At 35.6% G+C, this 18,374-nt stretch overlaps 1 protein-coding gene across 5 annotated transcripts in view; it reads left to right on the forward strand.

Moving 5' to 3' along the window:
* Window positions 1-11,514, forward strand: part of LOC108367635 (protein unc-93 homolog A) — a 36,422-nt gene extending 24,908 nt beyond the window's left edge. For 3 of the 5 annotated variants that reach the window (XM_017622294.1, XM_017622297.1, XM_017622298.1), the window contains exons 4-7: window positions 1,680-2,024; window positions 8,975-10,252; window positions 10,331-10,460; window positions 10,557-10,918. In XM_017622294.1, the coding sequence (XP_017477783.1) occupies window positions 1,680-2,024; window positions 8,975-10,252; window positions 10,331-10,460; window positions 10,557-10,918 (2,115 nt within the window). Of the gene's footprint in view, window positions 1-1,679; window positions 2,025-8,974; window positions 10,253-10,330; window positions 10,461-10,556 lie in introns of all 5 variants that reach the window. The other 2 variants (XM_017622296.1, XM_017622299.1) reach the window with 2 other exon arrangements.
* The last annotated feature ends 6,860 nt before the right edge of the window (window positions 11,515-18,374 follow it).

An 18,374-nucleotide genomic window follows, 5' to 3' on the forward strand; every position in this document is an offset into this window, starting at 1 on the left:
ATCTTCCTCTTCATCTTTATCTTTATCTTCGTTAAAAAAAAATATATTTTTTATATCGGAAAATATGCAAATGCGTATGTATGTATATCGCACATTTCTTTCTTTTTGGAATTTTCTATATTAAGTTTCACTTCTTCCGCGCGTAGGGACGACACCCACTGAGATGTTTTTCCAGAAATTGACATACCTCTGAATATTCCAGTACATCTGCTTGTACCCAAACCTTCCTTTAGGTACCCGGTACTGAACGAAAAATTTCGGTACTGTACCGGTGATTTATGTTCAGGTGGTCACCTTATAGATACATAATTTAAATACCAACAAAGTAACAGTGGGTTAATTTACTTACGCATTAAAATCTGTAGCAGTAAATTATAAAAAAGATTTCGCAGGCCAACGACATTTGCTCCTTGCTGTCAACTTTAAAATTTAAAATAAATACGCACGCACTGAAACAAAACATTAAATATAGCTAACTGGGCTACCACTAAGCAAAACAAAGCGAACGGAATAAACCGAGATACGCAAATTTCGCGAACTGACTGGCACGTGCTGGTACCTTTATCCTCTGCCACCACAGCGGCTGCAGTGTTTCTCACAGATAAACAAATATTGTATTTTTTGTTAATTTTTCATGTGAATTATTTTTCAATAAGAATTTGTTAAACGGCTCCTGAATTTTGAAAAGTAAAAATGTCAGTTTGAGTACATTCTCTTATCGGATCTCTCTTTGTTTTTTGAATATATCGACACTCTGATATTGGGGAATGTACTTTGAATTTACTAGCAATATAGAAGTACTACATATATGTATTCATCACTTCAGCACTGTATAGTACCACTTATTTTAGGTTTTTTGTTTGTATTTGTTTTGTTAGGTTCTTACTTATAAAGAAAGTTCAGGTCCCACTACATTGCAAAAATGCATTACAAAAATCTGTAAACGGGCTTTCGCTTACCCAATCGATTACAAGTAATGCAAAGCTTTCAAAATTGATGAGATAGTGATTACCGCCAATGGCATGCCTGTTTGAAGATAACGTAATCTTAACAGTTAGAGATGAGCGCGAATTCCTCGATGATTTTATCCATTAGATGTAAGACAAGTTTTTGCCGGATACTATCACTACCCCCCGGGGAATGCTACGAGTTGTGAACTAGTATTAGAACAGTTTTCCTTTTTCAATGTTAACGACTGGAATTTTCCATGGCGATATTCTACGAAGTGTCAATTACTAGGCTATGCATCAGCATCTACTAGTAGAAATACTGTAGCATCATACCAGTTGATGGGATGGTCTACCAATTCATCCCCCGTGAAAGGCATAAGTATGCCATTTTGCTCGCGACGCTATAACAGTCGCAATGACCGACATAGCAAAGTCGCATTTGTAAATTCACAACAATAAAATTCAAAAGGTTGCCATGGTAGCAAGCATAGAATTTGCAAACGCAATTCCAAATGCAAATCCAAGACCATTTCCACAATATCCTGAATGGCCCTAATGTTTTCCCCATGCCATAGCTTTGTACTGTCTTTATTCTCTCACCTAAGCGCGCTCTTCTATTGTATAAATATTACTCACTAAGAACACTTGTATGCCTCTTTTCTCTGTATATAGCTACATATACGAATGCATGTATGTGCATATATGCTTACATTTAATTTCTCTTCTCAGCAATCTTCCTACAACGCTTACCTAATGGCTGGCTTGGGCATGGGTGGAGGAACACTTGGCATGGCTGCTGCTGTTGGAGCCTCACATTTGACAAGTGCTGCAGCAGCAACTGGTGGCATCGGTGCGGGCGCAAATACAACTCCTACTACAGCTACGAACACTTTAAGTGGATTTGCAGTGGGTGGTGCAGCGCTGCTTGGCTTAGGAACGCCTGCGCTGCTAACCAAGTATCACCACCAACACCAACACCAACATCATCGACACTCATTGACTACGCGACATCGAGTGTTACGCACCCGAAGCTCGGGAGCGACACACAATGTTTGGGATGAACAATTGATGGAGGTGGGTTGGTTAGAATTAAATGGTAAAGACAAAGGTATAGGAATGAACGTTTCAGGGCAGTGTACATAGTATGTATTCAAGTAACAGGATTAAATTCGTATCGAAGGAAAAAGTGTTACGACGGCCAACACTACTGAAAATGGATTTCAGTTATATACGAAGGGTCAAAAGAAGGTAGAAGAAAAGTTAATTTGTGGTGACAAGTGCTAACGTACATTTCTAATTAGTGTGTGTCCGTAGAAAAATGTCGGCGCATACTTTTAGGCTATAGGTACGGTGACCATTTTTCCGGCATTATACGGGACAGTCCTCTTTTTTCGTCAATTGTCCTGGTAATTTATTTATTTCATACAGAACGCCAAAAGTTCCGTGTTTCTTCTAATGTCCCGTACTTGTCCCGTATTCGGTATTTTGACGTCCTAGTAGCTCATAAAAATGACATGCCTATGAACTAGTAGTTTTTATACAAGTGCGCAAGGGTATTATAACTTTGTTCACATAANGTAGTAGTAGTTTTTATACAAGTGCGCAAGGGTATTATAACTTTGTTCACATAACAGTTGTTTGTAACAGGCAAAACGAATTGTGATAGATATAGACAAATGTGTACATAAATGATCAGAATGAAAAAAGAAACCGATTAAGCGGTGACAGTCTGCCCGTCTAACTGGAGTAAAACTTTAGATATCATAACGAAACTCGGTATGTGTACTTCTTTTCAGCGTAGGACGGACGGTATTGAAAATGGGCAAAATCGGACAATAACCACGCCTAGCTCCCATATAACGGTAGTTTTCATAAATACGAAAACTGCGATATTTTAGTAACTGCTTAAGCCTATTCACTCAAATTGATACTTACAATAATTTTTAAACGGAAAATAAGAATATTATAAATTTTGGAAAAATGGGCGTAGCCACGCCCACTTATGACTACATGTGTATATCGCGGTAACCACTCCACCAGTTTCTCGCAGACTTGGCACGCTAGTTCGCCTTAGTACAACATATCAAATGGCTGCAAATTTTTAAAATCGGACAATAACCACGCCCACATCCCATATAACGGTAATTTGGAGAAATACGAAATCTTCGATAAATCAGCAAATACCGAAGCTAATTTATTCAAAATTGATATTTGCAATAATTCCTTAGCGCAAAATACGTTTATAATAAAATTTTGGAAAATGGGCGTGGCACCGCCCACTTATGACCAAATATGGGATGATTATTGCCATACAAAAGCAAAACGCTGAAAATTATTGAAATCGGACCAAAATTATGCCTAATTTTTATATAACGGTAAATTTCAGAAATGCTTTAAACTTCGATATTTCGAAATTTGAGGACGCTAATTTACACAAAATTGATACTAGCAACATTCCCTTGAAAAGAAATAATATTATTATGGAATTTTGGAAAATGGGCGTGATACCGCCCACATATAACTATACAAGTTTATCGAAGATGTTTGAAATAGGGATAAAACCACCCTTACCATGTAGCGGTGGTTTTCGGAAAGGTGAAAAAAAACTATACTTAACATATGTATGTAGACCATTTCTGAAGTTATAATTTTGCGTAGGAAATTTGTGAGTAGATATGAATCGAAATTAGACGTTAATGATCATTGTTCAATTTTCTAAAAAAAAAAAATTGCCCTTGTATTAGCTTTTCAAATGTTTTTTCAACGCATTTCACGTGGAATATTCTGTACGGAGCAAAGCATATTGAACAGGTAGCAGCAGTAGAGTAGTTGATCTTACGTTTTTTCTTTTGTTTTGAAAAATTATAAAAATTAAATTGAGCGAAAACAAAAAGCAAAACCAAACAAAAGTAAAAGAATCAACATTGAACTGCGTCAAAATGAAAATAAGGGAGCACGAATTTCGATGTGAAGCAAAACTCTCTGGGAAGACAATACCTGTAATTATTGTAGCATGGGGCAGTGTAGGTAGATCTGCCACTTTGTTGAGCATCTACCACATCTACCACTCAAGGTCTGAAATCTACCACATATTCGCGTTTTTGAGTAGTTTTATTTTTGCTCGACATAATTTTCCTAATTTTAAGAGCAAAAATTGTCCAACACTAAACACTGTATGGAAACCAGAATGATATAATACAAGATTCCGCATTCCCGGCGACAATGAAATTTCTTAAGTAAAAGTAAGCAAAGCCGAATGGGAGGATAAAATAAACTGTAAAATAGTAAATTTACTCAGTAATCAATTTTTCGACAGAAAACGCGGTTTTATTGAGTTAAATTGCAAAATATATGATTTATAAAAATAATTAATAATGAAAATGTTAAAAAACGGTGATTTTTGTGAAAGTATTAGCAAATTTAAGTGCATCTAAGGTTTCTGAGGCGTTGTTTACTTTGACTTGAGAATTGTCAATATCGGCAAATCCCAATTAGCTGTTTCTGGAACGTGCCACATTTGTTCGCAATTTCGTGATGTGATAAAAAGAAAAGCTGGCAGCACTCCGCAAGGTTGTAGAAATCTCTCAAAATATATTCGAAAAATATCTTGATATAGAAGGAACTGCTTTACACTATCAAGGAAAAAAATTGCCAAAACTCAACGCAATTTTTAGCAACTTCAATCTTGCCCTTTATTATACTAAAATTAATTTTTTTAAAGTCTAATTAAAAAGTTTGCCATTTAGTTGAAATCTACCACATTTTTTTCCAGATTCTAGGACACAGAATTTTTTTAGGGTCCGATCACTGCCAAGGGGTACTATTACCTGTCCGTGCCGTGGTGTGGATGTAATTTTAAATAAACTACGCCAAAAAAATTATTGCTGATTGTATGAGGGATTTTTCAACATGAGAAACTCCAAATAAAAAGGTTACCTTGAGAATGTTGCAAATATGGTCACCGTAGATATAGGCCAAGTTGTGAATATTCCTATACCCTCCTCGGTCCTAACGTGCAGCCTACTGGACATATTTCAAATGTCCGTAGAAATGTTTTGATAATAGTTTTTGCGTTGACGACCATTTGTAAAGCTAGCTGGACATGATGTTTGTATTAAAAACCAGAAACTTTTGCTCTATTCTGGTAATACTGTAAAATAAAGCACAATAAGTGTAGTCAGCTGAGCTAAAAACAAGTTTTGTGAAGTGGTAATGAAAATAAGTTAAAATTTTTAAAGCCGTGAAACGGAAAAACTCCAAAGTGTATTTAGATATATTCTTCGATTTACAATAAACAAGGTAATGTATAGATCTTATCACTAACGTTATTCTAATACCCTTATTTTTGGCAACTTTGTTCATGACCAGCCCACTGCACATTTGTAACGTACTAGTAAAAATGGGAAGTAAACTAACAGAGCAGCAGATTTTTGACATGCTCTTGGAAAGCGATATTGAGGATATGTCAGATGATGAAGATGATATGAAGGAGCGAAATGGCATAGATTTTGAGGAAGAAATAACGACGGAATTATTAGATGAAGAAGAATCATCCACACCCGAAGTTCTGCCGCAAACCCAGGTCCGAAAATTAAAATGGTTTTCAAAAGGCTTTACAAATTCTCTTCAGTGTTCCGACGAAATTGAATGGGATGTTGAGAATAGACAGATGTGGACACCATTTAATTATTTTTGTGAGTACTTCGACGATAGCTTCTGGAGTTTGATTTCAGAACAAAGTAACATATATGCTCTTCAAAACAACCACAATTTAAACTCAACTCCTTCTGAATACAAAAAGCTTGTTGGCGCTCATATTGTTGCGGGGTGCATGAAACTTCCAAGGATACGTATGTATTATCGGCCTCAAATAAAAGTCCCAGCTATCACACAAATTCCCAGAGACAGACTTTTTAAGCTGAGAAATAACATGCATTTTGTTAACAATATGGCAGTTACCGAAGAGGAAAAAAAAGATAAGCTTTGGAGAGTTCGACCAGTACTAGACGTTTTGTTGAGAAGGTAGTGAAGTATTCATTGACCGCTATTTTACCTCTATAAACATCCTCGAGCATTTGTTGAATAAAGGAGTATTTGCGACAGGTACTATTCAACTTAACAGGGTACCGAAGGAACTTCGATCAAAGTTATCAAACGACAAAACTTTATCAAAAAAAAGGAAGAGGTAGCTACGAAGAATTCGTTAGAGAGGATGATAAAATGTGTGTTGTCAAATGGGTGGATAGCCGATCTGTACTAATAGCTTCAACATCCACTGGATCGGTTCCTCTTCAATCCGCTCGGCGATGGGAAAAGTGCACAGGAAGTATATTAACGTTGACTGTCCACATGCGATTTCACGCTACAACCAATGCATGGGAGGAGTTGACTTAGCGGATAGCTACGTCTCTTACTACAGGATTGCAACTCGCACTAAAAAATGGCCTTTGAAGGTATTTTGGCATTTTGCCGATGTTGCCGCTTGCAACTCCTGGGTAATGTATAAAAAAGACAAATATGCATGCGGTGAAAAAAAAAGTATCATGGACTTACTAGATTTTAAATTGTATATCGCGGAATGTTTAATTGCTGATGCTATACTAGAGGAACGGGGAGAATCTTCTTCTGAGATAGAAGATGAACCCCCGCAAAAAAGAGCGAAAAGAATAATAAAACCCCTGCCGCCGAGAGATGTACGAACAACGAAAAATAAACATTTACCTATTTGCGCCGTTTCTGATAAAAATAAGTGTATGCGTTGTCGTAAAGAAGGATGCAACCAAAAAACACGTTTTAAGTGCATTTCTTGCGACATATTTCTATGTATCAACAATGATCGACATTGCTTCATGGAGTTTCACTCTTAATTGCTCACTACTGCTATATTAATGCTTTTGTTTATTTTAATAAATTTTTCATCCAAGATTTACTGTAATTTATGAATTTAAAAATAATATGGATTAAAAAATGAATAATTTATGTTCTTGTATAATAACGTGTTTTATTCAACTTAGTTACAAATGTCCAGCCGGCTGCACCTGCCATATCTTCGAATCCTGTCATCCCATATGTCCTTGAACAAATTTTGTTTTCTAATGTTGATGTGGGATGCATGAAAAAAACATTTTTGATAGCTTCTTACTTTTGGTTAACCCTTGGGACTGAGGAGGATACATTCAAGCATATCCATGAGAATAGCTATTAGCTACCTCTTTGCCATAGAAACTCTTCAGAAATGCTATCACGATGAGACCCATTGTTCTCAATTCCCATTATTGTTGGTGTTACATACTTGTGTTGCCGCACCAGCTTCATCTTAACTTTCAACAATGAAAACGAGACAGTGTAATAACTAGACCTTCGGCGATAATTGAATGAAAATGCGAACATTACTCAATTAATAAGATTATAGTTTTTACCTTGAAATAAAATTACCACCCAAGGAAGTAGATGCCTGCTTGGGGAAGGGAAAACCTCAGATGCTATTTAGCTGTGAGGTTGAAAGGCCGCAAAAGAATATACAAATTTATACATCCTACTAATCTTACTTCTTACTTAATATTATAAATGTTATATTATAAAATGAAAGTTTGTATGTTTGGATGTTTGGGAAATCATCACGCGGAAACGACTGAACGGATTTCCATGAAATTTTGTACGCAGATAGCTTATGGGTCAGATTGGGTAATAGGCTATTTTTTTTTAAGAGTTGCCACCTGGAAAAAAGTTAAATTTATTTCATATGCGGGAACGACTGAGCGGATTTGCATGAAAATTTGCACACAGATAGCTTATGACCTAGGTTGGAAAATAGGCTACTTCTTTTTAAGAGCTGCCACCTGTTAAAAATGTTTAATAAAATCAATACGCGCAAATTAGTGAACTGATTTGAATGCAGGTTTTCACACAGATAGCTTATGAGATAGGTTGGAAAATGGAATACTCTTTTTAAGAGTTCCCATCTGCTAAAAAAGTTTAATTATATTAATACGCGGAAACGTCTGAACGGATTTGCATGAAATTTTGCAAGCAGATAACTTATGACCTGCAGTGAAAAATAGGCTAATTTTTTGGAAGAGTTTCCGCCTGTTAAAAAAGCTGAATTAAATTAATACGCGGAAACGACTGAACATATTTGCATGAAATTTGGCACAGAGATAGCTTATGACCTACTTTGGAAAATAGGTTACTATTTTAGGAGTTTCCACCTATTAGAAAAGTTTAATTGAAGGCCGCCTACGCAAAAATACTGTGGCGCCTGATCTAGTTTAACCTAGGCACAACTAGTTTGTCCTAAGATCGGGATTGGCCGGCAACATATACATACCAATTTTTATACTTTTTCTTCCTAGACAAAACTACTGCATAGCAATCAGTAAAATCGGATTAGGATTACTTGTTTTTTGTCGCACCTTGTACACGAATTTTCCAGTGTGAATCGTTAATTCTATGAGAGATTAGCAATAGCGACGCAACTGAAATTTGTTTTGTTATTTGTTTAAAGTGTATTGAGCATTTTTATACCAATCACCTTGCGCCGCAACCAGTTACTCGCAGACATATCAAAAGTTAGAATATTTGCCACTGGGGGCCATTATTCAAAGTTCCGACTAGTGCATGGGTGACTAGTGATGTGGGGGACTCAAATTCTTGAGTCATCACCTTATAGTGAAAACCGGGGTGAAAAAACGAAAAGAGAGAACCAGCAATGCAAGATTCCATGTTTAATTCTCCTATCTTGTATCACCCACTTTCCTTTCAGTTTGCTAATTTATAAGCATGTATATAGCCGTCGAGTGGGAAAAAGTACGTTTCATTGGAGAAAATTTGGTTAAGGTGGAACCATTTGCTGTATCTAGCGAAATCAATCTTCCGTCTGCCAGAATTTATACGATTGAAGCAGGGCCCTTAACTCAGTCTTCTTTAAAGACAACATTAAGGTTACATTTTTGGCGATTGCATTCAAGTATTTAAGTAACAGTTTGAACTTCATTTACTTAAATCTTCTCTACATCTCATTCCAGCACCTCGCGGCCTACTCGCCGATTTCGACGCGCTCTCACCGAATCAATCCGGTGTCATCATATCAGGTGCAAGCTGCATTGGCTGCCTCCCGTCGACGTGAATCCATCAACAGTTCGATTGGTGCTGCATCAATAAGACGCCTCATTACGTTAAATAACCGTAACTGCCGACATAAGATTCCACCACACGTACGGCACAAAGTGTGCCAGAGTTTCATCAGCCTAACGCTGGCGCATGGACTAATATGTGCAGTCTTGCTGCCGCTCTTTGCGCTACAAGGTTCAAATTCTGTGTGGCATCAACGCGAGCAGTGGCTGCATGTGGGACCAAATATCGGCTCGCTGCTGCTAAGCGGTTGCTTTTTTATTTCCGCCGTTATGTGCCTCTTTACCAAACGCCTTATACAGAAATTCGGTTATACATCAGTAATTAGCACCAGCTATGTTGCGACGGGAATATTTCTCTTATGCCACCTGTTTCCCTCCATCTTTACGCTGCTGCCAGCATACATGCTGCTTGGCGTCACTTATAGTCCTTCGTGGGTAAGCAAAATTGCACTAGTTGTGCACTATGGCAGCAAGCTGAGTTGTTCGCAGCACGAATGCATGCACAGTTCATCGCATGTTTCGGACGTAATGGATGAGCACAAACTATTCTGCAACCGCGATCAGAAGGTTCGCCGTTTAGCGCGTTGGTTCCAGGTGGCTCAGGATGCGGGAATTATATTGGGCGCTTTACTGGCGTCATTCACTCTCGCTTGTAGTTCCAGCGATTGGAATTGTTTCGATAGTGGTGAGACGGTGACATTAGAAACACAAGCCACTTCATTACCCGGACAGAACCTAACTGAGCCACTTCCAAAGGCCATGGCAGTGCGATCGCATTCTTACACAATGACTGGTTTTTTGCCTAATATACCGGGTTACTTCGACGACTTTTATTATCATAACGAACACGGCGAGAGGATTTGTGGTGCCGACATGTGTCCCGTTTGGTATCATGACAATAGCTTCGACGACACTGGCAACGGAACCAATGAAACCATCTATACGCAGTTCATCAATGAAAGATCAACTGGTGGCGGGATTACACTCATAAGTGTGTACTTCCTGTTCATAATAGTTGCGGTAGGATTATCTTTCTTTGGTGGAAAAATACAGGCCACTTTTCGGCGTGATGTGCACTTAAAAGGCGTGACAGATACGTTACTCTTCGCTGGACCGATGGCGTATTTTGTGGGCACCGAGCAGGCTTATATGCTGGGCGACTTTTTGCGGGTATGTACGCACGAACGCTTGGCTTTCGACATCCAAAGGTTGATAATTGCAAACATCAATTTGATTTCGAATTTTCAGGCTTTCGTATCATGTTCACTGGGCATTAGCATGGTTGCAGGCGCATTGGTCGGCATGGGCATCATGCAATGCATAGTATCCTGCACGCTGAGTATGCTGCTGCGGCACACCAAGCGTATTGTGGTCATTTGTAAGTTAATGCTTCCTACATAAATATGAACCTTTTACGTTTCAAATAAATCATAATGAACTCCTTTTCCCCAACTTTTATCGTGTCTTCTTTCAGTGGCCGGCTTCTTCTTTCAATCATGCCTGCTGCTTGCATTATCCAGCTGGAAGCCCTCTAGCGATGATATGGCGCTCTTTTACGTACTGGCCGCCTCGTGGGGTGCCTGTAACGGTATGTGGGAGACGCTCTTGATGGCCTTAATCACATTGAATCATGCCAATCATGTTACGGAGGTAACTAGTCCTTTACAGGGAATGCGTTTCCTCGGATTGGGCATGACTTTCGCGGCGCATGGCTTAATGTGTGAGACGCCCAAGATTATCACCATGGTTATTATGCTGGTGGTGAGTTTGCCGGCGTATGCAATGCTGGAAACTAGACTGGAAGCGCAGCGTAAATTGCAATTGATCAATTTATGACGAAGCATTTTCAGTTAGTCAAAAATGCGTGGCACCATGGCCAGAACTCATACGATGTAAAAGGGTCATAAGCGGAATTGTGGAAGGTGCAAGACAGCCGCGCGTCAGTGAGACTGTAGTGAGAGTAAAACAATATTAAGTTTAAATTGAGCTAGCGAAAGTTTTTTTTACATACCCAAATACATTAATAGATATGTACCATATGTATTAGGGTGATTGACTCGGTTTTTCCGAAACGGTTTTAGCCAGTTTTTTCCAAAATTTTTGGGCGATTTTTTTGAAATCGTAATTTTTTTAATATCGTATAAACCGGAGTTATGTTATCGAATAAGCCGGGTTATCTAGAGTATTTATACAATTGCATCTTAAAGTTCATGCAAATTCATATCGAGGGTTTATATTCAATACCCTCTATCTGCACTTTTCATAAAAATGAGATTCTGATATAAAAATCCACCTAAGACTTAACTGTCAAAGCTGATGTTAATTTACTATTATTGCAAAGTTAGAATTAACATCAGTGATTACAGGTACGTCCCAGATGAGTTCTACCATCACAAAGTAGTTTTTGTTAAAACTGCAGATAGAGGGTATTGAATATACAGTATCGGTCATATCTATAGCACGCCATTTCAAAGTGATATTGTGTGCCACTTATGTTTATTTATTTATTTTTAAGAATTTTCAATTAAAATTGAGTTCATTCTCAGACAAATCCCATATATACCCAAGTTTAACAATTTGTAGAAAACTTCAAAAAAGTGCAACAAAATTTCACCTAAATTTCAAACTTTTTTCTCGGAAGTGTTAGAATTTGTTTTAGTACACAGTTTTTTAGCCCCTGCAATTTTAGTCTGATAATGTGCAAATTTCAAGTAGCTACGAGTTACCGTTAATTTTTTAGAATTTTTTTGTCGTATTGGCTTCCATATAATGAATAAACTCAATTTATTTGTATATGGAAGAAAACCGCAACACCGCGAAAAAAATTCTAAAAAATCAACGGTAACTTTTAGCCACCCCAAACTTGCACATTATCAGACTAAAATTGATTGGGCTATAAAACTGTGTATTCAGAAAAATTCTAACACTTCCGATAAAAAAGTTTAAAAATTATATGAAATTTTGTTGCACTTTTTTGTAGTTTTCTACAAATTGTTAATCTTGGGTTTATATGGGTTTTGTTAGAGAAAGACCTATATTTTAATTGAAAATTCTTAAAAATAAATAAATAAACATAAGTGCTACACAATATCACTTTGAAATGGCGTGCTATAGATATGACCGATACTGTAAGCCCTCGATATTATTTTTTATTTTGTTGAAACCGCAAACAGAACTTTTTACCAATCTTGCTCTTAAATACAATCCAGTTCTTGTCGAAGATTCTTTTTTGTTAGAGGTATGTATTTGAAGAATTGTTAAATAAATTAAAAAAATTTGGAAGGAATAAGTATATCATTTTGCTTGCGATAGTCCAACAGTTGCCGACAGAGTAAAGCTCTGGTGTGTGATTCTAGAAATCGAATCCTCGGGCATGGGGATTTTTTAATGCGTTTTATTCATGTATTTTTTATTTATGTTGTTTTATGGTAATTTTTAAATTGGATTGTTTTAAATGAAAAGAAATGCATTTCATTTAATTCTTGTGGTGTGTGAGTATTTAGGTTATTTTCCAAATGAAATTAATTTCGCAATTTATATTACGTTGAAATAATTGACTTGCTTTACTTAAACCACCTCCAAGCGGCCTCGAAACTGCGAAGTCACTTTGTAATTTATATTTAGTATTTAAATTGAATTGCTTTACTCTACCACCCCCAGGCGGACTCGAACCTGCGATCTCAGAACCAAAAGCGGTAGCTCTCACGGTACAAGCGATTGATTTCGTTCCGCGGAGATATGATACTTGGGTTGTTCACGCTTGCCTGGCTATCAGGTTATCTGGTTAAAAATTATAATTGTGTAGTGTATGTTATTATTGTAAACTGAATAAAAAATATAACCACATAACCAGATAACCTGATAACCAGCCACGTGTGAACAACCCAATTGACTTTCTGTCCAGATTTCTAGCAAGAAAGAGCTGCGACTTTCAAAATAACAATATGATTAAAAAAAACTCCTATACTTTTTACTTATTGAATTATAAATTCGTTATATTTTATAAAAATGTACAGGAGGATCTTTCCATTATGAGTAACCTTCATAAAAGAAAGAATGCATATAAGGAATGTTTTCTGTGAAATTTCTGCCTTTTTTATATGCAATAAGTACTCTAACTGCGTTTTATTTTTGGCTTTGACAATTCAATGGCAGATGTCACTTTTTATATGTAAAAGTAGTAAATTGTAGTAAATTGTTATATGGAAGGAAATGCAATAAAGTTATTGAAAACAACGAATTTTTCTAAAAATTCTGAATAAAAATTTTAAAGCTTTTGGGTGTAATTGTCAAAGTTTGTGGAATTTTCATAATTTTCGAACAAAGCTTGAAATTTGGATTTATGTAGTGTCCTAAGCTTTTATAAACAAATATAAATATTAAATAGACAAAATGAAATTAGTCTAAGCTGGTCAAAATGTCACTTAATTTAATAAGCTGACCACGAGGGTATATATGTACATAGATACAAATATGATATTGCCAAATGTATAAGTTGTATAAGTTTCTTAGAGAATAGAGTAACAAACTTCTGACTCCATTTCAAAATGTATGTTCTTGTTTATTTTAAATTTTTCTTCTGCCATGTTTTGTTTTTGTTTTCAACTGTTGAAATTTCTGTGGAAACCGTGGCTGGTGTATGCCAATATTTATTTATATAAGCTTCTTAGACGCCTGCTACACGTTCATAGAGAATGGAATAAGAAACTTTTGACTTCATTTAAGAAAGTCTTCTTGTTTATTTTAAATTTTTTGTTATTGTTTTCAAAGTATAATGGTGTTTTCGTTTCTCTTTTCGTATTCGATTCTACCAAAAAGGAAACCGGTGAGAAAATTATGTGTCCGTTTTTTAAAATGATACACTCCAATAAGGCAAAAAGGCACATTTGTCAGTGACAATATTATGAAACGCGTAAGCTAGAAAAGGATAAAAGCTCAGTTAGTCTGGACTTAACTTAGTTTAACTTACCTTACGAAATCTTCAATGATTACTCAACACCTCACCTTAAGCTAGAAGCGGATATACTTTGTTTTTGTATTTTCTTTTTCAGCTGTATGACAGTTTGTCGCCTAAAATGCCACACCAAAAAAAAAAATTCATACAAAAAAACCTTTTTGCGTTCATTTATTTTTGAGAAATACAAAAAATAAAATCTGGCAAGACTGATTCTGTTTCCGCTTACAATTTCCGTAAGGCCTTAACTTAAGAATCTAAAATCTACAGGTCCTTAAGTTGCTTACGGTAAGTTAAGTTTTAACTAAGCGCCAACACAGTTTTCCATATAACAGGTTAGCCAAAATATTAAGTTAAGTCAAGTTACGGAAATTAAGTCTAGACTAACTGAGCTTTAAGCAAGCAAAGCAATTAACAAATTGTGTTTTTAATATGCGTTTCTTAAATTCAGTGAAAACTTAACCAAATTTCAATATTTCACGAACTATTTACTATACCGCGATCAACATTTATCCAACTTAAAGTAAAAAACAAAATGCAGCTTAAAGTATTTTTTTGTAAAAACACACAGGCACTGTAGCGAAAAGGTAGCTAAAAAAGTATTTATATTTATTCTAACACATCTGATTCCAGTAGATTTTATTCACGAAATGATTTAATAAAAAGTATTAAAAATCCGGAGACATTTCAGGATATGTTTGATTGAAATGTGTTTATCGTTACCTTAATTCACAAAAGCCCTAAGCAACAAATTTTTAATTTTACAGTAGAAGCAAAAAAACATCATAAAAAGAGAATCAAAAACAGGCACGGCTTTTTAAAAAGTTGCATGTAACTCCGTTGTTGTTGGTACATTTTTTATTGAAGGTTTATTTTATACATTCTACAAAAATCTGTGAAAAATGGAATTTCGAAAAAAGTGTTGGTTAGGGCCTTTGTGGATTAAGGTAACGATATTTATGTTTTAGAAAATATTTATAAAATGGCAAGGAAAAAATCAGTTGTTCCCAAAACTTTGTATTATTAATTAGATGTAATGTTTGCTTTACTTTGCATAACGTTGAGTTTATTCCATTTAATTGTCTTTTAAACGAAAGCCATACCTTATTTTAAAACTTTTACTCCATTTTTCGCTTTCATTTCTTTAAGAGCAATTATCCGGTCTTACCGGTTTTTCTGAATGAAATAGAATTAAAAATTTAGAACCGGTTGTTTTCAATTGCCTTTTTTCGAATAACTTGAAACCGGTTTTGAAAAGCTCGAATAATCGAACACCCTAGTATGTATATACATAAGAGCGTGTCAGACGTGGCAATATATTTCGATGCAATAAATTTCGGAAAGGCTGTCAAATTGAGAGCAGTCACACCTTGCATGGAAAGTGTCTTTCGAAAGAAGTTTTTATTTCCGAAAGGCGAATTGCAGGAAAAATTTCTGAAATCGCTTTTTGGCTGCTCACACAGCGAATGAGTTTCTNAATTTCTTTAAAAGCAATTATCCGGTCTTACCGGTTTTTCTGAATGAAATAAAATTAAAAGTTAAGAACCGGTTGTATTCAATTGCCTTTTTTTCGAATAACTTGAAACCGGTTTTGAAAAGCTCGAATAATCGAACACCCTAGTATGTATATACATAAGAGCGTGTCAGACGTGGCAATATATTTCGATGCAATAAATTTCGGAAAGGCTGTCAAATTGAGAAATCAGTTGCATGAGCAGTCACACCTTGCATGGAAAGTGTCTTTCGAAAGAGGTTTTTATTTCCGAAAGGCGAATTGCAGGAAAAATTTCTGAAATCGCTTTTTGGCTGCTCACACAGCGTATGAGTTTCTGGCAATCTTTCTCGATATTAAAATGCAACCATGGGCGGTGGGGTTGTCGTTTGTTTGCTATTTCTCTTGTAAAAGCGAGAAAGAAAACGCGAAAAATAAATACTCGACGTAAGCTGCTGTTGAAAGAGAAAGCAATTTTATTAAAAATTATTGCCATTATTATTAAAAAAATAGAAGTGGATGATTCGCGTACACGCTGGTCTGTTTGGGTAAGACAATTTTGGGAGCGCGGAGCAAACAACCCATACTATACAACGTTGATGAATGATTTGTACTCAATCAAAAAAACATAAACCCAAAAATAAGCAAAAATNGAAAACGCGAAAAATAAATACTCGACGTAAGCTGCTGTTGAAAGAGAAAGCAATTTTTTTCAAAATTATTGCCATTATTATTAAAAAAATAGAAGTGGATGATTCTCGTACACGCTGGTCGGTTTGGGTACGACAATTTTGGGAGCGCGGAGCAAACAACATACTATACAACGTTGATTAATGATTTGTACTCAATCAAAAAAACATAAACCCAAAAATAAGCAAAAATCAAATCCACAAAATATAGGTTATAATTAACATATTTGCCATGTGAACAATAATTTAACGATTAAGTATATTAAGCAAAATAATATATTTCAAGCATTTTTGATATTTAATTCAACAATATTTTTTNGTTAAGAACCGGTTGTATTCAATTGCCTTTTTTTCGAATAACTTGAAACCGGTTTTGAAAAGCTCGAATAATCGAACACCCTAGTATGTATATACATAAGAGCGTGTCAGACGTGGCAATATATTTCGATGCAATAAATTTCGGAAAGGCTGTCAAATTGAGAAATCAGTTGCATGAGCAGTCACACCTTGCATGGAAAGTGTCTTTCGAAAGAGGTTTTTATTTCCGAAAGGCGAATTGCAGGAAAAATTTCTGAAATCGCTTTTTGGCTGCTCACACAGCGAATGAGTTTCTGGCAATCTTTCTCGATATTAAAATGCAACCATGGGCGGTGGGGTTGTCGTTTGTTTGCTATTTCTCTTGTAAAAGCGAGAAAGAAAACGCGAAAAATAAATACTCGACGTAAGCTGCTGTTGAAAGAGAAAGCAATTTTTTTAAAAATTATTGCCATTATTATTAAAAAAATAGAAGTGGATGATTCTCGTACACGCTGGTCGGTTTGGGTACGACAATTTTGGGAGCGCGGAGCAAACAACATACTATACAACGTTGATTAATGATTTGTACTCAATCAAAAAAACATAAACCCAAAAATAAGCAAAAATCAAATCCACAAAATATAGGTTATAATTAACATATTTGCCATGTGAACAATAATTTAACGATTAAGTATATTAAGCAAAATAATATATTTCAAGCATTTTTGATATTTAATTCAACAATATTTTTTATCATTTTACACAAATTCACGATCAGTGCAACACGGCAACACTCGATTAGTTTGACAGCACTTGCAGAAGAAATAAAAATTGCTAGTGCAGCACGACCAAGTTGAAATATATTTCCGAAATCGATTTTCGCTCTTGCAGTTGCAGTCACACCTTGCAACTTTTATTTTTTAAACTGATTTCCGAAAAGTGACAGAAAGATCTTTCTGGCTGTTCACACATCGAAATAAAATTTCTCTTTCTCAATTTGACAGCGAATTGCGTGCGAAAGACGGAAATATTGCCACGTCTGACAGGCTCTATATGTATGTAAATTAGATATACATACATACATATTTGTCAACTTTAACCAGTGCTATAATGCACAGCTATATACGATTAGCTTAGTATTGAAAGCAAAAAGCTATAGGTATGTACATACATAAATATGTATACATAGATACATCCATGCAGAGTTATTTACATATGAACATACATACATATGTATGCAGTTACACATAAATAAGTATTTATGATTTATCGAAACTATTCATTCATATGATTTTGTAGTTTTAACGTGAAACCCATTCAAGCCTCCAAAGATCAAGTAAGCATGACTGGCCTGTTTGGTACGCTGAATAATCAAACGATTTTTTATCAAAGTGTTATAACGTGTTGGTACGTACATAAAAACAGATAGACAATTAAGTATTTACATTTTTATATTGGCTAATTTATTCAAGCGTTAATAAAGCTTATAAACAGACATTGTATATAAGGTAGCAACGAGCAACGAAGGCTTTAAATACGACATAAAATTAATATGTGCAAAGATATGTATTAATCTCGAAGAAGAAAGTTACATATCTGTGCCCGTCAATTGTCGTAGCTGAATAGACTTCAGAAGGTTTGACTTTGAATTAAAAAACAAGTAATTTTTAAGCAAAAAACAAAACCGACTTCAATTCTCATATAAAAATATTAAAATGGGACCACCTGTGAGGTAACACCTTTCCTTTAAAAAAAAATTATAGAAATCGGTTAGCGTGCTCCAGAGGTATGCGTTAACCTACATAAAAAAAATATTCCGACGAACTGATAACCTTTTTCGTTTTTTGTGAAGTCGGTTAA

Source organism: Rhagoletis zephyria, unplaced genomic scaffold, assembly GCF_001687245.7.
Source record: "Rhagoletis zephyria isolate East Lansing unplaced genomic scaffold, Rhagoletis_zephyria_1.1 Rzeph_scaffold_02751, whole genome shotgun sequence".
In the NCBI taxonomy this organism is placed as follows: domain Eukaryota; kingdom Metazoa; phylum Arthropoda; class Insecta; order Diptera; family Tephritidae; genus Rhagoletis; species Rhagoletis zephyria.